A 22,591-nucleotide genomic window follows, 5' to 3' on the forward strand; every position below is an offset into this window, starting at 1 on the left:
CTTCACATAGTTCATCAGCAAGACTCGTAGTAGTGAGAGCAGCAAATTACCATGGTTGAGGGAAGAATCAGTGGATGCTCCACCCTGTAATTACTGAGTGCTAAAGCCGGGCCATTACAGAAAATACCGCACATTATCACGGAGCTGGCAGGCAATGTATGCAGGAGGGCCAGTGTGAGCAGAAAGGTGCGAGTGAACAGCAAGGGGAGGGGGGTGGGAGGGAGGGGACTCGTAATTTGTGAACAGCAAGGGGAGGGGGGAGGAAGAAGAGAGTGTGAAAAGAGATGTCATGTGAGGCCACAATGAACGAAACTTTTTTTTTTTAAAAACAAATACCTGAAAGAACAAAAATCGCCTGCTCATTACAGCCTATGAGACGAGGCTTTGACCACGAGTTGGTTTCTGGCTGCTCTGAAAACAACCCACGTGTAACACACTGGAAGCAGCCATCTTGAGTCTGCGCAGACTCGATTTCTCAGCTTCCAGTCTGTTTACAGCCTCAACCCCACCCTTTCCCAACACGTCACAGTGACGAGTTGGGAAAGGGTGGGGTGACCAATTCTCAACTCCCTGATTGACGTGAAGCCCTGGCGCTACAGGGCTTCACTGTAAAACGCCCAGGGCTGATTTCATTCCCACGGCATCAGGGGGTGGAGACTGGTCTGCAAGTCCATGCTTTTGCCGAGCTGATGACATCACAAGCCCCAGGGCTGTGAGATCGTCAGCCCCGCAAAAGCTGTAGACTTTGTCACTCAGCGTCGGCCTTGCTGGCGCTGCAGAATGAATCATCGCAGGCAGTGTGCGCGCACCCCAGACCCTGTAAACAAAAGGAAGAAACGAAAACGAGTGCTGCATGTTTAGGCTGTTTGTGTTCACTGTGTCTGTAACACAAAACAGTGAAACACAACACTTTGCTTTTTTTGACCAGTGCCACTGTGCCAGCTAAAGTAAAGGGGGCGGAGCCCCGACGCCCTCAAGGAGAAACCGCGCCTGTGTGGAACACCACTATCTCCGTATGCCTCCAGTCCGGGGGAAGTAATCCACCCTCCCGCGTCTCCTCCACCACCGGCCAAAAGTGTGGGGCCAACTGTATAAAAAAACCTTTTAAAAAATTCTCAGGGGAACCTATTCGGACCCGGAGCCTTACCCGGATTCAATTCTCCCAAGGCCACACCGAGTTCATCATCCGACCGAGGCCGATCCAAGTACTCTCGCACCTCATCCGAAACGGTCTTAGGCGGGAGATCATTGATAAATTTCACAATAACCTCCTCCCGAGACATTCTTTGGAAGAGTACAGGTCCTCAAAGTACGCTGCAAAGCTCTCTGCTATAGCAGAGGGCTCTAGTATTGGCTCCCCCGCCGGGTCCACAACCCGTGGTAAGGGCTGGGCATGGAATGTACCTCAGCACAGACGGTGAAGCATTTTGCTCGATTTATCCCCCCATTGACCGGCCCTACTGCACGTTGCCAGCCACGCCTGACGAGCCTCATCCAGCAGGAGTGCCACGTACTGCTGCTGAGCCAACGCCAATTGTCTCCTAGCCGGTCCCCCATCCACCTCCCTACCCCTATGCTCCAGTGCCTCAATATCCACCTTCCGACGCACCAGATCATTCTGCCGCTGCCTCCGCGCAGCCACACACCAGGAAATATCCACCCCCGCAACGTGGGTTTCATTGCCTCCCAGAGCACAGCTGATGACTCAACTGACCCTACATTCTCAACCAGGTAATTATCGATCTCCTTGGCCAGGTGTTCCCTATATTCCTCTTTTTGCAACTGCCACCCCGACACGCGCCATCTAAGAGGTTGCCTCCCCGGGCCAATCCGAATTGTGAGTGCAACGGGCGAATGATCAGACAGGGCCCTAGGCATAATGTTTGCTGACATCACTCTGTGTACCATCCTCCTAGGGATAAATATGTAATAGAGTCTCGAAAAGGAATCGTGTGCTGAGGAAAAGTACATGTATTCCCTGCGAGGACCCTGTATGTGTCTCCAGACATCTGTCCAGTCTAACCCCGCAGCCAGGGAATGCAACTTGGTGGGGGGTCCCGGTCCATGACATCATTCCAATCTCCCTCACCAAAGAGAGCACATCTGGCATATCCCCCATAGTGTTAGTATCCGTTCCACCGGGGACCACTGTAGTGGCGGCGGTGCATATACGCTACCCAGGATCACAACCTCTCCCCCAATCTTGCCCTGTACGAAGACATACCGTCCCTGCGTGTCAGACCAAAGTCTCTCGTGCTCATACTGGACCCTACGATGAATCAACACTGCCACACCACCCGAGCATCTCGTGAATCGTGAGTGAAACACCTGAAGATATCCATATCGTTGGAGGCAAAAGTCTTTGGTACCCATTAGGTGTGTTTCCTGAAGCAGGAGCACATCGGCCCCAGCCCTCTTAGCATAATGAAGAAGAGCTCCCCGCTTCACCTTGTCCAATGCCCCCCTGACGTTCCAACTGACAACACACATGGATCCAGTGGTCATCCGCCGATCAACCTCCGTATCGAGCATGGCAAAAAGCAAACATTCTTACAGCATACATACGTGTTCTCCAAGATACAGCAAGATTTCCAAGTAATTGGCGTGAATGCGCAATCAAACAAACTGAACAAACCCCCTCAACACCTCCCACCCCATACCTCCCAAACATGGAAGCATCTGTTGCGGTCAGATAGGAGCCTGGTCCCCAACAGAGGGACCGGTACCAACCCTTCCAATGGATCCCCAACTGATCACCCATACCCCTCAGAGCCTCACCCCTTCCCGCCCACCACTACGTGACCGGGTACCCAGCCCCACACATGTGCCCATTCGGACGTCAAGATACATTCACAAGGATGTCAGTCCCCGTAAAGCCGGTTAATCAATCCACTGAAGCCTGTCTTTCTGACGACCGCCCCCCCTGCCGGGGGGCCGTGCCAGACAGCGATCGCCGCTTGGACCTCGATCTCCTGCTGCCCCGCCGCTGGCCCTGTTGTCCCCTCCGGGCCACTTCACTGGACGATAAATCCGAGTTTCGGCCAGGCGGTGTGTGAACCCGCACCCTCACAGTTTCATCAGTCCATGTAAAGACCTCCTCCGGCGAGTCAAAGAACAAAGTGTGAGACCTATATACAACTCTCAGGCGGACTGGATACAACAGCGCATACTGGATCTTCACTTGTCGAAGGCGAGCCTTGGCCGCTAAGAAGGATTGCCTCTGCACCAGGCGTGTGTAGTCTGGGAAGATGAGGATCTTGACATTGTCTCAAGTAAGAGACTCCTTAGCTCTGACCTGCTTCAGGATAGTATCGCGGTCCATATAGTTCAAGAATTTGTCGATGATCGGCCGGGGACGCGCCCCCTGAGGGGGCTTCTGCATGAAGGCGCTATGAGCGCGCTCCACCACAAAGCAACGGGAGAGGGCATCAGGGGGGAGCCAGCCCTCCAGCCACTGTGTCAGAAAACGTTCCACACTATCTCCCTCGCAACCCTCCGGAAATCCCACGAAGCGGAGATTGTTGCGTCGAGCCCTCCCTTCAGCATCCTCTGCCTGCAGCGCCAACCCCTTCTGAATCTTCTCCATAGCCGCCACCTTCTTTTTAAGGGTCGTGACATCATCTTCCACCTCCGATATTCGGACCTCCGTCCCTGCTATGCGATCGACGGCGTTGCGCAAATCCTGCCGCAGCAGCATGACATCGGAGCCAACAGCCCCAATCTCCACATGTATCATATCTCGAGACTGGGTGATGGATGCCATTAACTCTGTATTGTCCGGCACCTGGCTCTGCGTTCCCGCAGCCCCTGCAGCCGCACCCACTCCGGTGAATTTATCTATGGTGCCCTGTTTGGTAGGGCCCTCTGCCATCTTTGTCCCACGTCATTGTCTCAGTGGATGTCCTGCCACCAAGTCCTCAAGAGCAGCTGTCGTGCCGGCTGAGCACCAATACAGCCCAAAGACCAGAACACCGGGCCCAACGCAGGATCCGTCCCACTCCAAGCCCCCCAGTAGGTGACCGTCGCCTCGAGGACAGCCCCAATGTCCTCCAATGTTCCCCTGTCTTCGCCCCCAAGGGCCCTGATCCTCCAATCCGTGGCCCGACCAGACCACCGACGCGCGCCACGGACCCTGGCCCCTCCCGGGCTCAGCCAATGACCCCAAGGCCAGCGAGGCCTAAGTACACCACTATCCAGATGGGGGAGGCCGGAGCTGGACCGCCTTTCCCTTTCCTGGGGGCTGCGCTGTGCTGTCCATGATGGGGCCCCAGTGCACTTGTCACACCACACGCTCAAGCAGCTAATCCTCCACCTGCAGCCCAAGGCGAGAGACTAGGTATCCTGGAGGGCCCTGCCCCCCCCTTCACTGCACCACTGCCGTCACCGCGGCCCGGCCGCCGAACCCCCTGATGTCCCTTGGATAGGCCCGCAGAGTACGTAGAGGGTGGAGTCTGGGTGGGGGGGGAGAAAGACAGCCCCCGGTAGCAGCCTCCGATCGCAGCCGCACCCCACAGCCAACTCACCCTCTCACCGCTGCTCTTTTCCGATTGTCTTAATATGGCCGCTCCCGCTCTGGAGCTTCTGCCCGTCTTGATCACTCTACTGGGCTGCCCCTTGGACGGGCCCCTCTCTGGTCCGGTGTCCAACGCCCACAACAAGGACTCCTTCGCCGCAAGAATCCCGGAGGGGTGGGGGCAGCCGCGGGACGTCGCCGCGAGATGGCTGGCACCGCCCCGGCTTCCCCACCACAGCTGCGCCGGCCTCTGGGCCTCTATTCCCGGCCCAGCCAGCAAATCGAGGCCCCGACTCTCCCTCCTCTGACCCCGACTGGGCGGCTTCAGGCCGCGGGATCCCGATCACCACAGCCGCCACTCACCCGGACCCCCGGCCTGCGTTGGAGAACCCGGCAGACGCTATGTGGGTCTCCGGTACAGGGCACTGCTTAGGGGACGTCTGAGTGCAGGATAATACCACAGGATGTTAGTAGGCTGGTCGGAGCTTTAGCAAACTCCGACCGCCATCTTCGCCAGTTAGGCCACGCCCCCAATGTTTTTTTAAAAAAAACTTTGCATTCTGTCTAAATATCTAGCTCCATATGGGTTCACCCATAGTTTGATCTCCCATTTTTCCCACTTAAAATATTGACCACCTTTTACAAAAATGACGAAAACATGGTAAACACCTGTTTTCTTTTCACATTGATTTACAAGGCAGTGTGTAGGTTGACAATCAGCACAGTAATTCTTATGTAGTTTTAGAAAAACAAAAACCGCAACAAGTTTTTGCCATTTTTTTAACAAATCTTTGTACTTTTTTGTACTTTCTCTTACCACTCTCCAGTACAATATGTGTCCTGCCCAAATGTTACACAAGTGCTAAGCACTTGATAGTGATGGATGGAAGAGGGACTTAGAACTAAAGTGGTTGGTACAGAAGGATTTCTGGGGTTGCTAGGGTAGATCCTTACTCGAACTGTTCCATCACCTCAAAATGATGTAATTGACACTCCAGGGCACTCTGGGATTTTGGAGTAAAGTAGTATCATAAAGCGATAGTATGGATATTCCCGTGAGAGTTGTGCTCATATGCACAATTTTCTGCTTTAATTTAGTTGTTTGTTTTTATTTTCATTTGTATATCACATAAACAATTTTTCTATCCAAAAGGCTTTGTATTGTTCCATTTAATCTGATTTGATTTGCTTAAAACAAAATAGAAAATATTCCTCTCTTTATGAAATGATTTTCAATTTGAATGTGTGTTCAGGCATTCCACACCTAGGCAGAGATATCCTTAAGTCTTAGATATTCAAAGTCGAAACGTATCATGGAAAACTAGGATACCAAGTAAACCATGTTCATTCTAGCAATGTATAGCATTTTCTTTGACTGAAGTATGATTCATCGCAGAGTGGATTGGTGTTGGAGGGCAGTGGAGCTTTGATTTGGATGAGTAGGCTGGTGGCTTTCTGTGAGGTGTTTGCTTTATCTTCACTATGTGCACAAAAACAAAACAATTGATGGAAAAAATTCTGAACAATGTCAAACACTCATTCCCAGTCAGAGATCTGGGCCTATATCCATCATTTTATTGCTCGCCCAGTTTGGACCCTTCCATAAACAAATCAGTCTTGACCCTGCTTCCCATGGGAACAGTCCAGCTTGAACTGCCAGAGCAGGCCCTCCTTGGACCGGAAACCAGCTTCCTAGGACCGGTTTGAGGTTACCACCCCTCATCAGTCAGAATAGCTTGAATCCAGCAGCATGGTGAGCACGGAACCCACGTCTGGCAATGGTTCGGGCCGGACTGTTCCCATGGGGAGCAGGGTCAAGAAGACTGATTTGCAAATGGCTGGGTCCAAATTTGAATGGCGTGGTGAGAAAAACAACATGGATTTGGGTCTAGATCTCTGACTGTGGGTGAGTGTTTGACATTGTTCATCATTCTGTTCATCAATTGTTCTATTTGCATACGTCACCCCAAGTAGGACGGGTATGCCTAGTTTCCAGTCCAGGGAGGATCAGGCCTGGCATTTAAAATGCTCCCTGCCTTCCTTGGAAAATCCTTGCTATCTGAGACTTGTCTGTGTGAGGCACACAGGATCTGAAAGAGACACGTTAGTGATAGATTCCTTACCTTAGAATATCCCCAGGCGTCAGACTGGATACGGAAACTTTTGCGTAGCAGTACCCTTGCGTGTCGGTAGGTGTCCTCTGCGGCTCCACGTCCGTCGTCGGCGTCATGGGCGCCGTGATGACGTTGTCGGAGTACTTAGACGCCGCCTCCGCGTGCTGACGTCAGTTCTTTTTTTTTTCCGCGCCAGCAGCGCAGATCCGGAAAAAGTGGTACCTTAGTCACTTTTTGACTAACTCTTTTTGATCTTTTGATCTTCCATTTTTCGAGTCTTCGACTCCGATCGGTGCCGATAAGGAAATGCCTGGTTTCAAGCCCTGTGAAGATTGCGATCGACCGATGTCGGTCACGGATCCTCACCGTCGGTGTCTCCACTGTCTCGGCGTCGACCACGACGACAAGACCTGCCTCGACTGCCGGGCCCTTACTTCGAAAGCTAGACGGGAGCGGTCCCGTAAGCGACTCGAACTCCGGCAGTCGGCCCCGCTCCAAGAGAGGTCCCGGTCCGAACGGAGGTCGAGGGACCGGTCGCGGAAGCGGAGCCATCATAGCTCCGGGAGTCGACATCACTCCTCAGGGTCGAAGTCGTCAGGTAAGCACAAGAAGTCGAAGAGACGTCATCGCTTTTCTGACTCCCCCCAACGCTTGCGCGACGCGGCCGGGGGGGGGGGGGGTCAGGTGGCACCGCCCACGCGGCTCTGTCTGAGTCTCGTCCAGCTTCATACCCTCCGGTCTCTGGGCCTAACGAGACGCCGGTGGAGATCGAGCAGTTCATCATGGCCATGAGGTCCCTCTCTCCCCCGACGGGTTCCGTGGCGCCTTCGGGCCCAGCGGCCCCGTCTGGGGGTCCTAGCGGGTCGGGGGCTTCGGCCCTAACGCCGTCAGGCTCTTTGGCCCCGACGCCGCCGGCGCCTTCGGGCCCGGCGCCGCAGGGCCCCGCTGGATCCGGTTCCAGATCCGGGTCGTCGCCGGTGGATTTAACGACCTCCCCGGTGCCGACGCCACAGGTGTCACCTCCGGCGCCGTTCTCGAGCGGCACCGTCCCCGACGCCCCCCTCAACCCGGTTCCGGCGCCGGAACGGCACCGCCCGGCGCCGATTCAGATGCCGTTTGGAGAGTTCACTTTCCATGAACCGGCCCCATCCTTTACTGAACCTGAGTACCAGGTGGTGGGTGATGAGGATTGGGAGGGGTCTGAGGACCCTCTGACACGTGAGTACCAGTCTTATGAGGACTGGGCAGGTGAACTTGGGGAAGCCAGTGGGTTAGACACTTCACCTGACACTGGCTTTGTCTCCCCTCCTAGCGTGGCTACGGAGGAGGGGGCAACCTATAGTGTGGTGTTGATGAGGGCAGCCAAGGCCCTGGGCCTTGAGCTCCCCGTCGCGGCTGTGAGGACTAACCTCCTCACCGAGGTCCTTAAGCCGCAGTCATGCTCAACCGTGCCTCTGCTGCCGTTTAACGAGGCCTTAACTGACGTTCTTTTGGGCACTTGGTCCAAGCCCGCTACGGGTTCGCCCGTAGATAGGAACGTGGCCAGACGCCACCGCCCGGCCCCGGGTGACGCATGTTTCCTGTCCACCCACCCCACCCCTGAGAGCCTGGTCATCCAGGCCTCCAATTCCCAAACCGCATTCCCGTTGGCTCCGCCGGACAGGTAATCCAAGAGGTATGAGCAGTATGGCAAAAAGATCTTCTCATCCCTTAGTCTGAGACTGCGGTCTTCCAACACCGCATGCCTCTTGGGCCGCTACACCCACTCTCTGTGGGATACGGTCGCGGAAGTGCTGCCTGAGTGTCCGTTGGAGGTACGGTCCAAACTCGGCCAAGCCCTTGTGTAAGGTCGGGATACAGCCAGATATTCGATCCGGTGTGGACTGGATACCACCGACTCACTGGGTAGAGCGATGGCAACGACGGTGTCGGTCAGACGCCACGCCTGGTTGAGGTCAGCCAACTTCTCGGCCGATGTCCAGAACAAACTTATGGACATGCCGTTCGATGGCCGTCGCCTCTTTGGCGAAAAGGCAGACCATGCACTTGAGCGTTTTAAGGACTCCAGGGCTACGGCCAAGTCCTTGGGCCTCTTGGCCCCACGCCAGCAATCGGCTGCCTTTCACTCCTTCCGTGGCCACGGAAGGGGTGCACCCACACGTGCTGCCAGCCACGCTCCGCAGGGTAATACCCAACGCGGTGGCGGCCGTGGAAACCACCGTGGAGGCGCTCGGGGACAACGGCGAGGCCAGTCCACACACTCCCCCGCAGAATCCGCCTCAAAACCTTCCTAGTCCGTGCTTTTCGGCCCATGTGACGCCAGTGGGTGGCAGGGTTCGCCATCACCACTCCCACTGGCGCACTGTCACGTCGGACAGGTGGGTGCTGCAGATCGTCCGAAGGGGCTACTCCCTCCCCTTCAAGGCGACTCCTCCAGCCATGCCACCGCAGAACCACAGTGTATCGGGGGATCATTTGCGACTTCTGCAGGAGGAAGTTACGGCCCTCTTGGCCAAGGGGGCCATCGAGCGCGTTCCTGGGCCAGAAGTAGGGTGTGGTTGCTACTCCTACTACTTTCTGGTACCCAAGAAGGGCAAAGGGGGCCTATGCCCTATCTTGGACCTAAGGAACGTCAACGGCTTCCTCCGGAAGGAGAAGTTCAAAATGCTGACACTGGCTCAGGTCCTAGCTGCCCTGGACCCAGGAGACTAGATGGTAGCGCTGGACTTGCAGGACGCTTATTTCCACATCCCCGTCCTGCCGGCCCACCGGCGCTACCTGCGGTTCATGGTTGGCCAGGAGCACTTTCAGTACACCATGCTCCCCTTCGGCCTTACCAGCGCCCCACGGGTGTTCACAAAAGTGATGGCGGTGGTCGCAGCTCATCTGCGCAGGTTAGGGGTTTCAGTCTTCCCCTACCTCGACGACTGGTTGTTGAAGGCGGGCTCGCCCCAGACAGTCGTCAACCACCTCCAGACGACGGCAGACCTCCTGCACCAGCTGGGGTTCTCCATCAATGTGCCTAAGTCACACCTGTGCCCCTCTCAGAAGCTCCTCTTCATCTAGACTCGGCGCAGTTTCTGGTTTATCCGCCCGAACAGCGGGTCCGGGATATTCAGGCTCTGATTCCCATCTTTCAGCCGTTATCTCGGATCTCGGTCAGGTTGACGCTGCGGCTTCTGGGGCTGATGGCCTCCTGCATCCTACTGGTGCATCACGCCAGGTGGCGGATGCAGGCTCTGCAGTGGGACCTGAAGTTTCAGTGGGCCCAGCATCAGGGCAACCTATCCGACCACGTCCTGATCTCGGAGGGCACTGCGAGACAGCTGCAGTGGTGGCTCACGGACCGCGATTGGGTCTGCGGCAGATCCCTCTCCCTTCCCCAACCGGAGCACGTAGTTGTGACGGACGCGTCCCTCCAGGGCTGGGAAGGCCACATGGGAGAGGCGGAGATCAGAGGCATCTGGTCTCCGGCGGAGTCCCCGATCCACATCAACCTTTTGGAGCTGCGGGCGATTCGTCTAGCACTGAAGGCATTCCTCCCCTCTGTCCGAGGGAGTGTAGTGCAGGTGTTCACGGACAACACCACCGCCATGTGGTACTGCAACAAACAGGGCGGTGTGGGGTCGTGGACCCTCTGCCAGGAGGCTCTGCCCCTCTGGCAATGGCTGGAACATCAGGGCGTGACCCTGATGGTTCAACACCTGGCAGGTTCTCTGAACGCCAGGGCGGACGAACTCAGCCGCCGGTGCATGATGGATCACAAATGGTGTCTGAACTCGGACGTGGCGCAAGGTCTCTTTCTGCAGTGGGGAGAGCCTTGGTTAGATCTATTCGCCACCGAAAAGAACGCGCAATGTCATCAGTTCTGCGCGTTGGAATTTCCAAGGCGGCACTCGCTCGGAGACGCTTTTCGTCGCAAGTGGAGTTGTGGTCTGTTGTACGCCTTTCCGCCTATACCACTTTTGCCCAGAGTGCTGAAGAAGATCAAGCGCGACCGGGCCCAAGTCATCCTTGTGGCTCCGGATTGGGCACGAAGGTACTGGTATCCCGAGCTACTCAGTATGTCAGTCGATCCCTCGGTTCGTCTGCCTCTTCAGGAGGACCTTCTGTCGCAGCAGCAGGGGACGGTCCTCCACCCGAACCTGTCCAGTCTCCACCTCCATGCTTGGAGATTGAGCGGCGACAGTTGAGGCCATTTGACTTACCTCCTGAAGTCTGTAACATCATTCTGGCAGCCAGGCGTCCCTCCACAAAGTCGGTATACGCCTGCAGGTGGAACAGATTTGTGGCATGGTGCACAGCAAAGGCTGTGGATCCTCTCTCTGCCCCTCTTTCTGAGGTTCTTCTCTTCTTTCAATCTCTTGCCCAGCAGGGCTCTGCTCTGGGCACTATCAAGGGCTATCTTTCTGCCCTTTCAGCCTTCTTAAGGCTGCCTGATCAACCATCTTTGTTCAAGTCCCCTATTGTAAATCGATTCTTAAAAGGCATCACACATACATTTCCACCTGTTCCATTTGTGATGCCTCAGTGGGACTTGAACCTTGTACTTACATTTCTGATGTGCGCTCCCTTTGAGCCACTTCACAACTGTCCTCTCCGCCTTCTTACACTGAAGACTGCTTTCCTGGTTGGCATCACCTCTGCCAGGAGCGTGAGTGAGCTCCAGGCCCCCTCTTGTACTCCTCCTTTCCTTTCTGTCCATCCGGACAAGGTTGTGTTGCGTACTAAGTCATCTTTCCTGCCCAAGGTTGTCACGGCCTTCCACATCGGGCAGTCCATCACTTTGCCAACCTTCTTTCCGCCACTGCACCCCTCTAAAGAGGAATAGTGGCTCCACCGTCTGGACCCAAAACGTGCGCTCTCATTCTACTTGGATCGCACACGCCAGTTCCGGGTGGATGACCAACTCTTTGTTGGCTACGTGGGCGCTAAGAAGGGGAAGGCGGCACATAAGAGGACCATCTCCCGATGGATCATCCTATGTATCCAGGCATGCTACTCCTTGGCTAGAAAGGAGCCCCCTGTTGGATTGCGGGCTCACTCCACCTGAGCCACGGCGACTACAACTGCCCTGGGCCGGGGAGTGCCCTTGCAGGACATTTGCCAGGCAGCTACGTGGGCCTCGCTGCACACGTTTGCAAGACACTATTGCCTGGACAGTCAAGTCCGGAGGGATAGCTTCTTTGGCCGTTCCGTCCTCCAGGACTTTCTGGTGTGATTATTGGTTTGCAGACCCACCACCGGGGTTGGTATTGCTGGGGTATCTATTCTAAGATAAGGAATCTATCACTAACGTGTCTCTTTCAGATGCACAAGTTACTACTTGTGTAACGATATATCTGTAAGAGACATTAGTTAGTGATAGATTCCTTACCGACCCACCCATCCTCCCCGTTCTGCGAACCAATATCTAGGGTTAAGGTCACCCCCTTTCAGGGCCCTAGTTTCAATGGCACCAGTGTTGGTTTTTAACATGGCTCAGCGCTTCTGGCGCGGAAAAGCTGTGTCTAAGAACTGACGTACGGAGGCGGCGTCTAAGTACTCCGACGACGTCATCACGGCGCCCACGACGCCGACGACGGACGCGGAGCCGCAGACGACGCCTAACGACGCGCAAGGGTACTGCTACGCAAAAGTTTCCGGATCCAGTCTGACTCCTGGGGATATTCTAAGGTAAGGAATCTATCACTAACTAATGTCTCTTACAGATATTTCGTTACACAAGTAGTAACTTGTGCATTAAGTACCATTGTCAGGTGGTGCAATACGGTTGGATGAGCATTATAGTCTTATTTTGGTGTTTCAGCTTATGAAACTGTTGTCAGTAAAGTGAAATAACGAGAATATGAATCTACTTTTTTTAAAACCATCTAAGTCCTGATGGAGAATAGATGTGGAAACATTAGCAGTTTATGTGACATTAAGGAGAATTCCCTTCATTTTCTGACAGCATTTTTCTTCTTTGATTTTACCCTAGGCGAGGCCATGCCGGTGACTAAGAAGCCTGGAAGTACAGTTATTGCTGGATCTATCAATCAGAATGGTTCACTGCTGATTCGTGCAACTCACGTGGGGTCAGATACAACGCTTTCCCAGATCGTCAAACTTGTTGAAGAAGCCCAGACATCAAAGGTAATTTCTAATTTCTATCAAAACATTGAATGAATTCATAGCAGATACTGAGTGATATAGCGAACATGCGATCCCTCTGACTTTTGTCAGACTAGTAAATGATTTGTATTATTATGTCTTGTGCCGGTTTTTGGCATAAAGGCACCACTCTGAAAGCTTATTTCCATGACTAGATGCTTCTACAGTATACACTATTTTCATTTATAAATATAATTTTCTGTTTTACCAAACTTTTTGCTTGAGAAAGAGCACTTAATATTAACATATGGTACCGGACATGCAGCTGACTCATTGGTGCAGAAACATGAAGCATGGAGAACAATTTGCGGAACACAACTAAGGTCTCTATTTTAAAATGCAGAATATTTGTGCTGAAAGACGTAATGTCTTGTACTGTCATGCTTTCTTCACTGTCTTACTTGAAACAGTTCAGAAGGACAGGATATACTGTAGTAATAGAAATATAGGGCTAGAATACTATAGGAATATGTTGTTACCAGCCTGCTCCAGGCAAACTAGTAAAAGAGATCAGTTGCTGGGTTCCTTCCTTAAGACAATGAAGGATTTTAAGGTGTGGGTCCATGCAAAACAGCATATTGTCCAGCTAGTTTAGTTGCTACATGAACTTCTTGTAGATCATCCCCTCGTAAAAGTTCCTGATGATTCTTACAAGGGAATGACCTGCAAGATAGTCCATGGAGGACAACTCTTGGAAGCCTTCGAAGTGAGGACCGGAGACCGCCAGAGTTGTTTGCTCTCACTTTTTCTCTTCCTGCTGGCCATAGACTGGATCATGAAGACATCCACAGCAAGGAGAATAAATAAGATCCAGTGGACATCATGGACACAAATAAACAACCTGGACTTTGCAGACGACCTGACCCTATTCTCCCATAACCATCTGCAGATGCAAGAGAAGACCAACAATGTGGCAGCCACATCAGCACAACCTGGCCTCAACATCCACAGGGGAAAAACCAAGATTATGAAGGCTAACATGGCCTACACAACTACAAACCCTCTTGCAGGCAATGCACTGGAAGAGTTTAAGGACTTCATCTACCTGGGCAGTGTCCTAGACAAACAGGGCGGCATAGACAGCAACATCAAGACAAAAATCGGCACAGCAGGGGCTGCTTGCATTCAGCTAAAAAAGATCTGGAGCTTCAAGGGGAAATGTCCTTCAGGACAAAGTCGGAATCACAATGTGCCTTCACAGCACCAGCAACAGACCAAATGGGTCTTTAGCATGCATTTGTTCTGCACACAAGTCATTATGACTTGCTTTTGGGGGTGCAGTGGTGGAATGGTGTTGGAATTAAAGTCCAACACCTTCCCTACTTTTGCGCAGACTGGAGTTGGAAGAGTAAATTAAACTATTCCAATATCCAGTGCTCCCCTAAGGCAAGTTGTTAAAATGGTTTGCGTGCATAACAAATGTGTGCTAAAGACACATTCGTTCAAATGACAGAGTTCCTGGTACATATGTGAAAAATACACTCAGAATTCTGTCAAACATTTGTTCCAAGGACCTAACGCTGCAATCCAAGATCAGACTTTTTAATACCAACGTAAAATTGGTCCTTCTGTATGAAGCAGAAACATGCTGGGCAACAGTGACCACTACCAACAAAGTCCAGACCTTCATCAACACCTGCTTGAGGAAAATCCTCCTAATCCGTTGACCAAACACCATCAGCAACAATGACATATGGCAGCAGACTTTTCAACTCTGTGTTCATGAAGAAATCATGAAAAGACTCTGGGGCTGGATAGGTCACAGCCCACATCAAACACCACCTGGCAAGCCCTCACCTGGAACCCCCACGGAAAAAGGAAAAGAGTAAGGCAAAGAAACACCTGGCAATTTTGACTGCAAGCAGATGGGTTACACCTGGAGTCAGATTGAAAGAAAACCCAAGACCAAGAGGTTGGAGAGTCCTGGTTGATGACCTATACCCCAGGAGGGTGGTAGGCATAGGGAAGTAAGTGAAGTTGCTAACAGTGCTGGTAACTACCAAACTTCTCTTGAAATTAAGTGTAGGACTCTGAACTTGTAGATGGACTATTACCAATACAGTTCAGAGGTATTTCTTCTGAATTTGTAAAGCAACTGAAGACATAGCTCAATTTCTATCCGATAATATTCAGTGATGAACTGCTTTTTCTGGCTCTAATATCTTTGTTGCCTCAATCCTAAAGACAATTTCCTTTTTTAGGGCGAGCCTTTGAGAGTAAGCACTAGCGCATGCTCTCTCGCTTGCTAGACTCTTGTCTCTACTAATGGGCTTGGAACTCGCCCATAGCTTACCAGTGAATTGACATAATTGTTGCTCTTCTTTTCTGCAAAAATGCGTCACTTCCTTTTCTTTCTGTGGCACATGGCCCATGTACAAATTAATTTGTTTTGATTAATGTCCCTCCACTGGCCATCCACTCCTCGCGCTGTGACTCAGGTACTATTTCACCTTTTTCGTAAGTACCCTTCCTGTGCCGCTGTTACTTCCGCCTGGTGTCCGTTATTCCCAAGGAAGTCTGAACGTTTTGTGCACAAGATAAACATATGTAACTTGATCTTGTATGACAAGGTGTTACTTGCCAGAAATAATGCGCTGATCTATACTTTTAAATGCAGTATTAGAACGCTTCAATAATCTGCTAGCATCTTCCGTTTAAGTTTAGTTAATTTACAATAAAAGAATCGGATCTTTTAATTAATGTCATCTGCTCGTACAGCGAAGATGTTTTTAAAATATTGAAATGCCCATTCCTCTCCGTGATCTATGCTGAAAAGCATTTAGGCCCTTGTGGGGGTGTAGGAAAAAGCTAAAGTGTACTTTACTCCACATACATTGTGTTTCAGAGTCTTTCAGGTTGAAAAAAGTAATGGTGGTCGTCGTGTTGTCGCATTGCTTTTTTACACCATAGTGCAATTACTGAGCCTGTGTGTAATATAGAGGTATCTTTCATCCGACGAGTGGGGGTGCTTTAAAAGACAAAGACCAGACTCTAAATATGTTCATCCTCGTAGAGAAACGGACTTAACCGTGCCTGAGGTAAATGAAAAGGTGTTGCTAATAAACAAATTGCTTTTTTTAATAATACTATAAATTATAAGCATTTTTAATATACATAGTATATCGACCTCAGAGAATGGCAGGGTGAGTTGGTCCGGCTGATATTACAATTCTTGACTTGGCAGATCTCACCACAAGCCCCCAGCAAAGATTTAACGTACACAGCCATTTTAGCTGCTGTTTAAGTCTTAAAGTTCCAAACTAAAGTGAAAGAAGTATCTCACTGTGAAATCCTAATAAGTGAAAAGTAGAAAAAAGTAACCACCAACTTGCCATGAGAAAGCTTTATGTATTTGTTAAATATGGAAGTATCCGGATAGCGTGTCCTTTTTCCACATTTGCACCTATCTGCTTTTACTTTAACAATAAGTTGTCCCTTTTAAACTGGGTCCCATTGCAGAATTTTGTCATAGTTTATTTCCAGGCAACTGCTCTAGAGGCTTTTTTCACCAGATTACTGCTTCCAGAACAATCTCTGTTCCAGTCTCTATGTTTCTCTATCTCACCATGTGTGTCTTTGTCTCTGTCTCCATGTTGCTCTGTCTCACTGCGCTTGTCTTTGCCTCTGTCTCCATGTTGCTCTGTCTTACTGCGTTTGTCTTTGCCACTGTCTCTGTATTGTTCTGTCTCACCGTGTGCATCTTTACCCCTGTCTCCGTGTTGCTCTGTCTCACTGTGTGCGTCTTTATCCCTGTCTCTGTGTTGCTGTATCACCATGTGTCTTTGTCACTGTCTCCGTGTTGCTCTGTCTCACCGTATGAATGAATGAATGAATGGTCACCTCCTACTTACCTAATGCAATGTGATTGCCAATAATTGCACTAATGGAGCAGAGAAGGTGTTGATGAGTGAAGTGGTTGCCTTTGACCTGTTGAAATACGTGGGAGAAGTTATTAGCATGTTGACCTCATAATGTTGGAGCCATGCAAATTAGTCATACTTCAAACAACATGGAAGTTTGCTATGGGTGAGAAGAAACCTCGCTTAAAAGGCATTGCTAAAGAACAGATTGAGGCTTGAGGCTAATTCTCTAGAATATTGAGGCTCTTTGTTTAAATGCTCAAAGTTTAGGTGTTGTTTTGTTTAACATCAGGTGCTGCCTAAGTACCCACAGCTAAGATAACTAAGAATTAACATCCCAGCTAATCAACCCTAAACCAAATGGTGACACGTCTAGGCTCGTCTATAAGTGTAAGACCAGCAACCCAGTAATAGGTGGGTAAGCGAGACAGCAAATGCCTAGCAAATGTTAAAGGATGGAATACTCACAAGGAGGGTTTGAAGGCCAGTGGACAAGAGTATTAGAAATAAAGAGGTATCCATAGAAGAGGCTAACCTTGGAATGAAGCAAGATATGTGTAGCTGGGGGCTAACTGGTGCCTACCAGAGAAATTGTGAGGGGAGGGACAGAGCCCTTGCATATTGCATTTACTAATAATAAAATGATGTGAATAAGATCCGCTCTAATGTCTGTTTTGCTTTGGTGTTTTCCAGGCTCCGATACAGCAGTTTGCAGATAAACTCAGTGGTTATTTTGTACCCTGCATTGTTGCTGTTTCCGTTCTCACCCTTTTCGCCTGGCTTGTGATTGGCTATGTGGATTTCGAGATTGTGGAAAAATATTTTCCTGTAAGTAACATTTTAATTTTTTTCTTGCTTTTTAAGAATGTTGTTCTCAGCTGTTGTATACATCAGTGTCTATTTGTGAGCTCTAGAGGGCATTTTTTGCAGGGATGTTCAAATAGAGAATGTAGGGGGCAAACCCTCTGTGTCTTTACCACTTGTAGATTCACAGAGTGGGACACACTAGAGAAGGAAGATCGAGACCTCAAAGGGTGCTTTTTGAATCTGTATAAGATCACTAGTAAAGGTCCTAGACACATCTCAGGAAGAAGATGGGGCTGATAAGGGATTCCTAAAGAGTAGGCCTGGAAGCCTGGAATTAACCTTTTAATGCACATATCACTGTTGCTGACATCCAGGCGTGAAGTCTAGTCACTCCCATGGCTTGTGTTGTGGGTCTCTCCGCTCCAGAGTCTCTCCCACTGTGACAGGCTGCCTTTCAAGAAGAATAGGGAGAGGAGAAGCAGGGCTCTAAAAGAAGCAGAACTCCAACATAAAACGTCAAAAACTCAGACACTAAATCACAATCGGTGTCTGGAAATGGAAGGGGGAAGTTGAGACCCCAAAAATTGTAATTTGCCAAGCACCCAGACGGGCTGTGTGAGAAGGGGAACCTCTTCAAGACTTCTGCCGGACTTGGGGCCAAGGCCTGCTAGTGTCCCTGCTGAATAATGGTACATCGCCCAAGGAAACCAAGACCACCTGCTCTGGAGCCTGGAACATCAGCGCCTATCTGCTTGCCAAGACCAGTGTGACCTGTGAGGAAGAGGAGAGCGTTGGAGAGAGAGAGGTCCACTGGGGAGTCCTGTGGGCTCCCTGTGTGAGGTTTGAAGACAGGCTGCTGCACCAATTGGGTTGATGCCCATGTGCAGATTCAAGTCAACGACCCGCATATGGTGCCGTGAAGATAGCTGTGGCATGAGGTCTGTGCAGTAAGGGCAAAGCTTGAATGGCACCTCAGTGGCAACCCTTTATGCCAGGAGTGACTTCCTTTTGTAGAAAGCCGGAGCCTGTGCAGGACTGCAGCCATGACACCATAGGTCAGAAGGGCTGCCATGGTGCGGATTACCTCGTGGTAAGGGTTGGTGCCTTGGATGGCAGTGGTGTGACAATCCGGTGTCCCAGGAGCAACTGCCGGAAACAATTGTGCCTTGCAGATGGAGCGCAGCCTGAGAACCCTGAACCACGGTGACCCGTGGGCCATGAGCAGCAACGAGTACTGCAACTGATTTGAACCCATAAACTGAATGAGGACACTGTAAACACATCACCTAATCACTGGGATTGAGATCAGGAGCATCGGAAACACCCCCATTTTGGAAACACAAAAACGTACATTGCAGGAGGAGCACGGAAACATCTCTGATTGCTCACCGAGCCGGCCGTGTAGGCTCCAAGGAGAACTTGCTCCTGTCAAGTGCTGCCACGCCTCCTGTATGCAGCCAGCTTACCAAGCAGGTCCATAACATAACATGTCTATTTGTAAAGCGCATTTTCACCCGTGGGCATCTTGGTTCTGAATAACAGATGTTTTTTGTTACCCAACTCAATGGTACTCATTTTATTGACCTCAGATGGGTGAAAGGCTGAGTGGACCCACCGGGATTTGAACCTGTGATCATGAGGTCGAACACCGACCCCTGCAGTGGAAGCATTAGTCCACTGAGCCACCAGAACCGGCTTTGATGAGAGTGCCCACGGACCCTCCAAGATACTGCACGCTTCCTCTCTGCTGGAGCAGGTAGGACCGAGTACAGGCCTACCTTCTCCCGGGAAACTCGTTACTAAGAGCACTGTGGTGCTAAGACACTTTTGACTATTTGCTAAGAGTTGGAGTGGATTCTTGCGTTCAAGCCTGCTAGGGAGCCTTCCCTGGATGTAGCCTCCAGTGAATGGGGAATAACCCCAATCACATTGTAAGGAGCGGGTGGCCCAGGGAGTTGCCATTGAAACACTAGAATACCGCCCAGAATGGGGTATGTATTGTCTGCAAATGTTGTAACTTTCTTAGGCATAAGTAGTTACAAATAAAATACTTCTTTTTATTATAAAAATAAGTATTCAACTCGACCTTGATTTCTAGCTACTGCTGCATGTTCTGAGTCTTGTTCACTAATCTGCATCCAAACCTCCCCTTGCCGAGGGAGGCTTAGACTGCTCATTCACATCTAACAGTGAGAGTCAAGTGCAGAAGGGATACTTGGCCAAATTGCTCAGGATCAATAGTATGTTGGGCCCTGGGACATCAGGATTAAAAGGCCTCACCCCCACTGTTGGACCCAGTAATCCCTGCATGCCACGTGGTCCAAATATTGAATTTCATGTACAGTTTTGAGATACCTTAAAATATGTGTTTGCTTTTCCTCCAGTATTTTGAAATGTTTTTTTCTTTTACTTAGTTTTTTTTTTAACAATGTTTTACTAAAGCTTCACCTTTGCATTATTGAGGTGCTTTGCCAGTGCTTGTTTTTAATGAGGAATTGTTGTGTTAATGTTTAACAAAAACTGCACCACTGAATTTGTGATTTGTGCTGCTTTCAACATTGTATTGTCTTTGGCTTTGAACAAGTTGACTGCTAATTACGCATCTGTGGGTGCATTGATTAAACTTCTGAGTAATGTGTGTCTGAGTGCTGGTATGAGTTGTATCTAGTCATTCCTACCAGTTCTGTTGTCTTAGTTTACTTCATGCTTTTCTATTTCACATTCTCCGCACTGCTGTTGCACTCAATACAAAGGATGAAGTCTTGTACATTGCTCAAGACAAAGAAAATGTAGTTACTTACATTTAAATTTGCAAACCTGAGTCGTGTGGTATCCATAACTTTCCAGTGTCTCTTTTCTTACTCTCCATCTAGCTATACATTTCTTTTTTTAATTTTTGTTATTTAATTTTATGAGGCAAAACAAAAATAAAAAAACAATGCTCACCGATAGCAATACAGGGTATTTATATGTTATTTCTGCATGAACATCATCAATATATCTTACGTTGTACTGCAAGTCAATATTTGAAAGGAATTAAAAGGGTATAGGATAGGAAAACACACCACAGCAAGGATGTTAGGATAGTAGAGTAAGCAGTAGGAAGGGTGGTATGATTGCTGATTTCATTTCTTAGCATACCTCGATTCAAGTGAGTGTGTGCGCACAGACCCTCCAAACAGTGGCAAGGGGACCCTCAACCCACTGTCTCTGTAATTTCCTCAGTTATAACCTCCTCCTTTTCCATGGCGGTGGACGTCTCGCGCTCTGTCCTGTTGTGTAGGTAATCTTGTAATAGGGACCTAATATCTCTGGGGCAAGCGCACAAACTATGAAATATTTATCATCATTTGACCTTTCAAGGTGAAAACTGAGGTGGGGCTCTTACTATTGCTGAACTCCAGAGTCAGAAATATTAGGATGTGTGAAAACTGGACCATAGCACCACTACTTCTAGTCTTGTGTGCTTCATAGTCTGTGATCGTCTGTTCTTGTCAATTGTAGGAGCAATAACGGATGTAAGTAAATGGGTTGGACAAGATGAAATTGGTAAGGTGATGGAATGGAGGCAGAAAGCTTGAGTAATGACAAGTTGAGATTTGGTACAGTAGTTAAAGCAGGTTCTACATGCATAATCTAAATGTTTTTAAGATTCTTGTGCAGATTGCCTGAAAGTTGCTATCAAATAGTGGAGGCCCACTTAATCAATGGTACGAAGGCCTATGTACACAATCTGCTTTCACGGTAGTAGCCAGTACATTTTCCATTTCTGCAATACGAATATTAAATGCAGACACACAGAGGAATTTCGTTGTAGGCACTTTTGTTTTATAGTAATGGCTGGATCACCTTGGGTGTGAAGAGTAATTGTTTGAGAACCTCTTAGTGAATATTGCAGCCACACTACTCGGCTCTGTTTTCAGTGTTTAATTTAAGTTTTTCATATTACTGAAACCCCTTTTCCTCTTTGTCAAAGGGCTACAACAAGAGCATCTCCCGTGAAGAAGTTATTATCCGCTTCGCTTTTCAAGCCGCAATTACAGTTCTGTGTATTGCGTGTCCCTGCTCACTGGGTCTGGCAACCCCAACAGCTGTTATGGTGGGCACCGGGGTTGGAGCTCAGAATGGCATCCTGATTAAAGGAGGTGAGCCTTTGGAAATGGCACACAAGGTAAGCATGGAGATTGTTATTTATAAGAATAATACTGTGAAAAATGCCCACATTTTTTGCTGAGTTTTATTGCTGGCTTTCACACTCTAAACACTGTAGCACTGCTGTCTATTATATGCGCTCTGACCCCTAAAACATGTAGAAGTTGGTAAATCCCTGATTGACTTCTCTAACTTTATTGTGAGGCCATAGATTGTGTTGAAGAAAATGCATCTAAGCTTGGAAAGTTAAAATGTCAATTGTGGACGGCAGCACTTATTTTGCTATCAACTAGTGTGAAAAGGAAACCATTGCTTCAGGCCTACCACTCTTGAGTGCTGTAGTGTAAAACCTGCAGTATGGCATGTTAAAATAACCCATTTTAACTCTTAACCACATAGATCAAGGGGATTCGTGTGGGCAGATCATAGTGCCCTCACGCACCTGGTAGAGCCAGGCGTCATCATAGGACGCTTCTCGTCAAGCCGGCGCTGCAGTGCCTGATGGGCCTGTGGATTCTTTAGCAGAGATCTTTTGATCCGTTAATGCCATAAGATGAATGCACGTGAGGGGTCAGAGATAGGGTGGTAACAGTAGTGATATAAAAGAGTATAAGGGAACCCAGGGATTTTTTTTATCATATAAGGGTCCCTTGACACCATAATAACAGCTACCCTATATGGTAAAGTTATGGGGGCCAGCGTTAAGTATTGGGTGCCCTCTAAAATTAGAAATACTGCACCTGCTTTGATGCAGCGAGGGTTGATTCCACCCAGGGTTCTGGGAAGAAATACTCCTTAGGTGGGGCAGAGGTCCGGGACTCAGCTGCGGAAAGAGTGATCTTTGGGGTTTGTAGGTCCTACAGGCTGATAGAGGAGGGTAGGTCCAGGACAAAGCTCCTGCAAGGATTACTCTTTCTGCAGCTGAGTCGCGGATGTCTGCCTCACCTAAGGGGTATTTGCCCCAGTATTGGAACTTTCATAGATTCCCATGC

General features: G+C 49.7%; 1 protein-coding gene across 3 annotated transcripts in view; it reads left to right on the forward strand.

Annotated features, from left to right (window-relative positions):
• The window catches only part of ATP7A (ATPase copper transporting alpha), a 568,605-nt gene that overhangs the window by 430,290 nt on the left and 115,724 nt on the right, over window positions 1-22,591 (forward strand). For all 3 annotated transcript variants that reach the window (XM_086918413.1, XM_086918412.1, XM_086918414.1), the window contains exons 13-15: window positions 12,608-12,762; window positions 17,334-17,468; window positions 21,424-21,618. In XM_086918413.1, the coding sequence (XP_086774539.1) occupies window positions 12,608-12,762; window positions 17,334-17,468; window positions 21,424-21,618 (485 nt within the window). The remainder of the gene's footprint in view (window positions 1-12,607; window positions 12,763-17,333; window positions 17,469-21,423; window positions 21,619-22,591) is intronic.

Source organism: Lissotriton vulgaris, chromosome 4_1 (genome assembly GCF_964263255.1).
Source record: "Lissotriton vulgaris chromosome 4_1, aLisVul1.2, whole genome shotgun sequence".
In the NCBI taxonomy this organism is placed as follows: Eukaryota; Metazoa; Chordata; class Amphibia; order Caudata; family Salamandridae; genus Lissotriton; species Lissotriton vulgaris.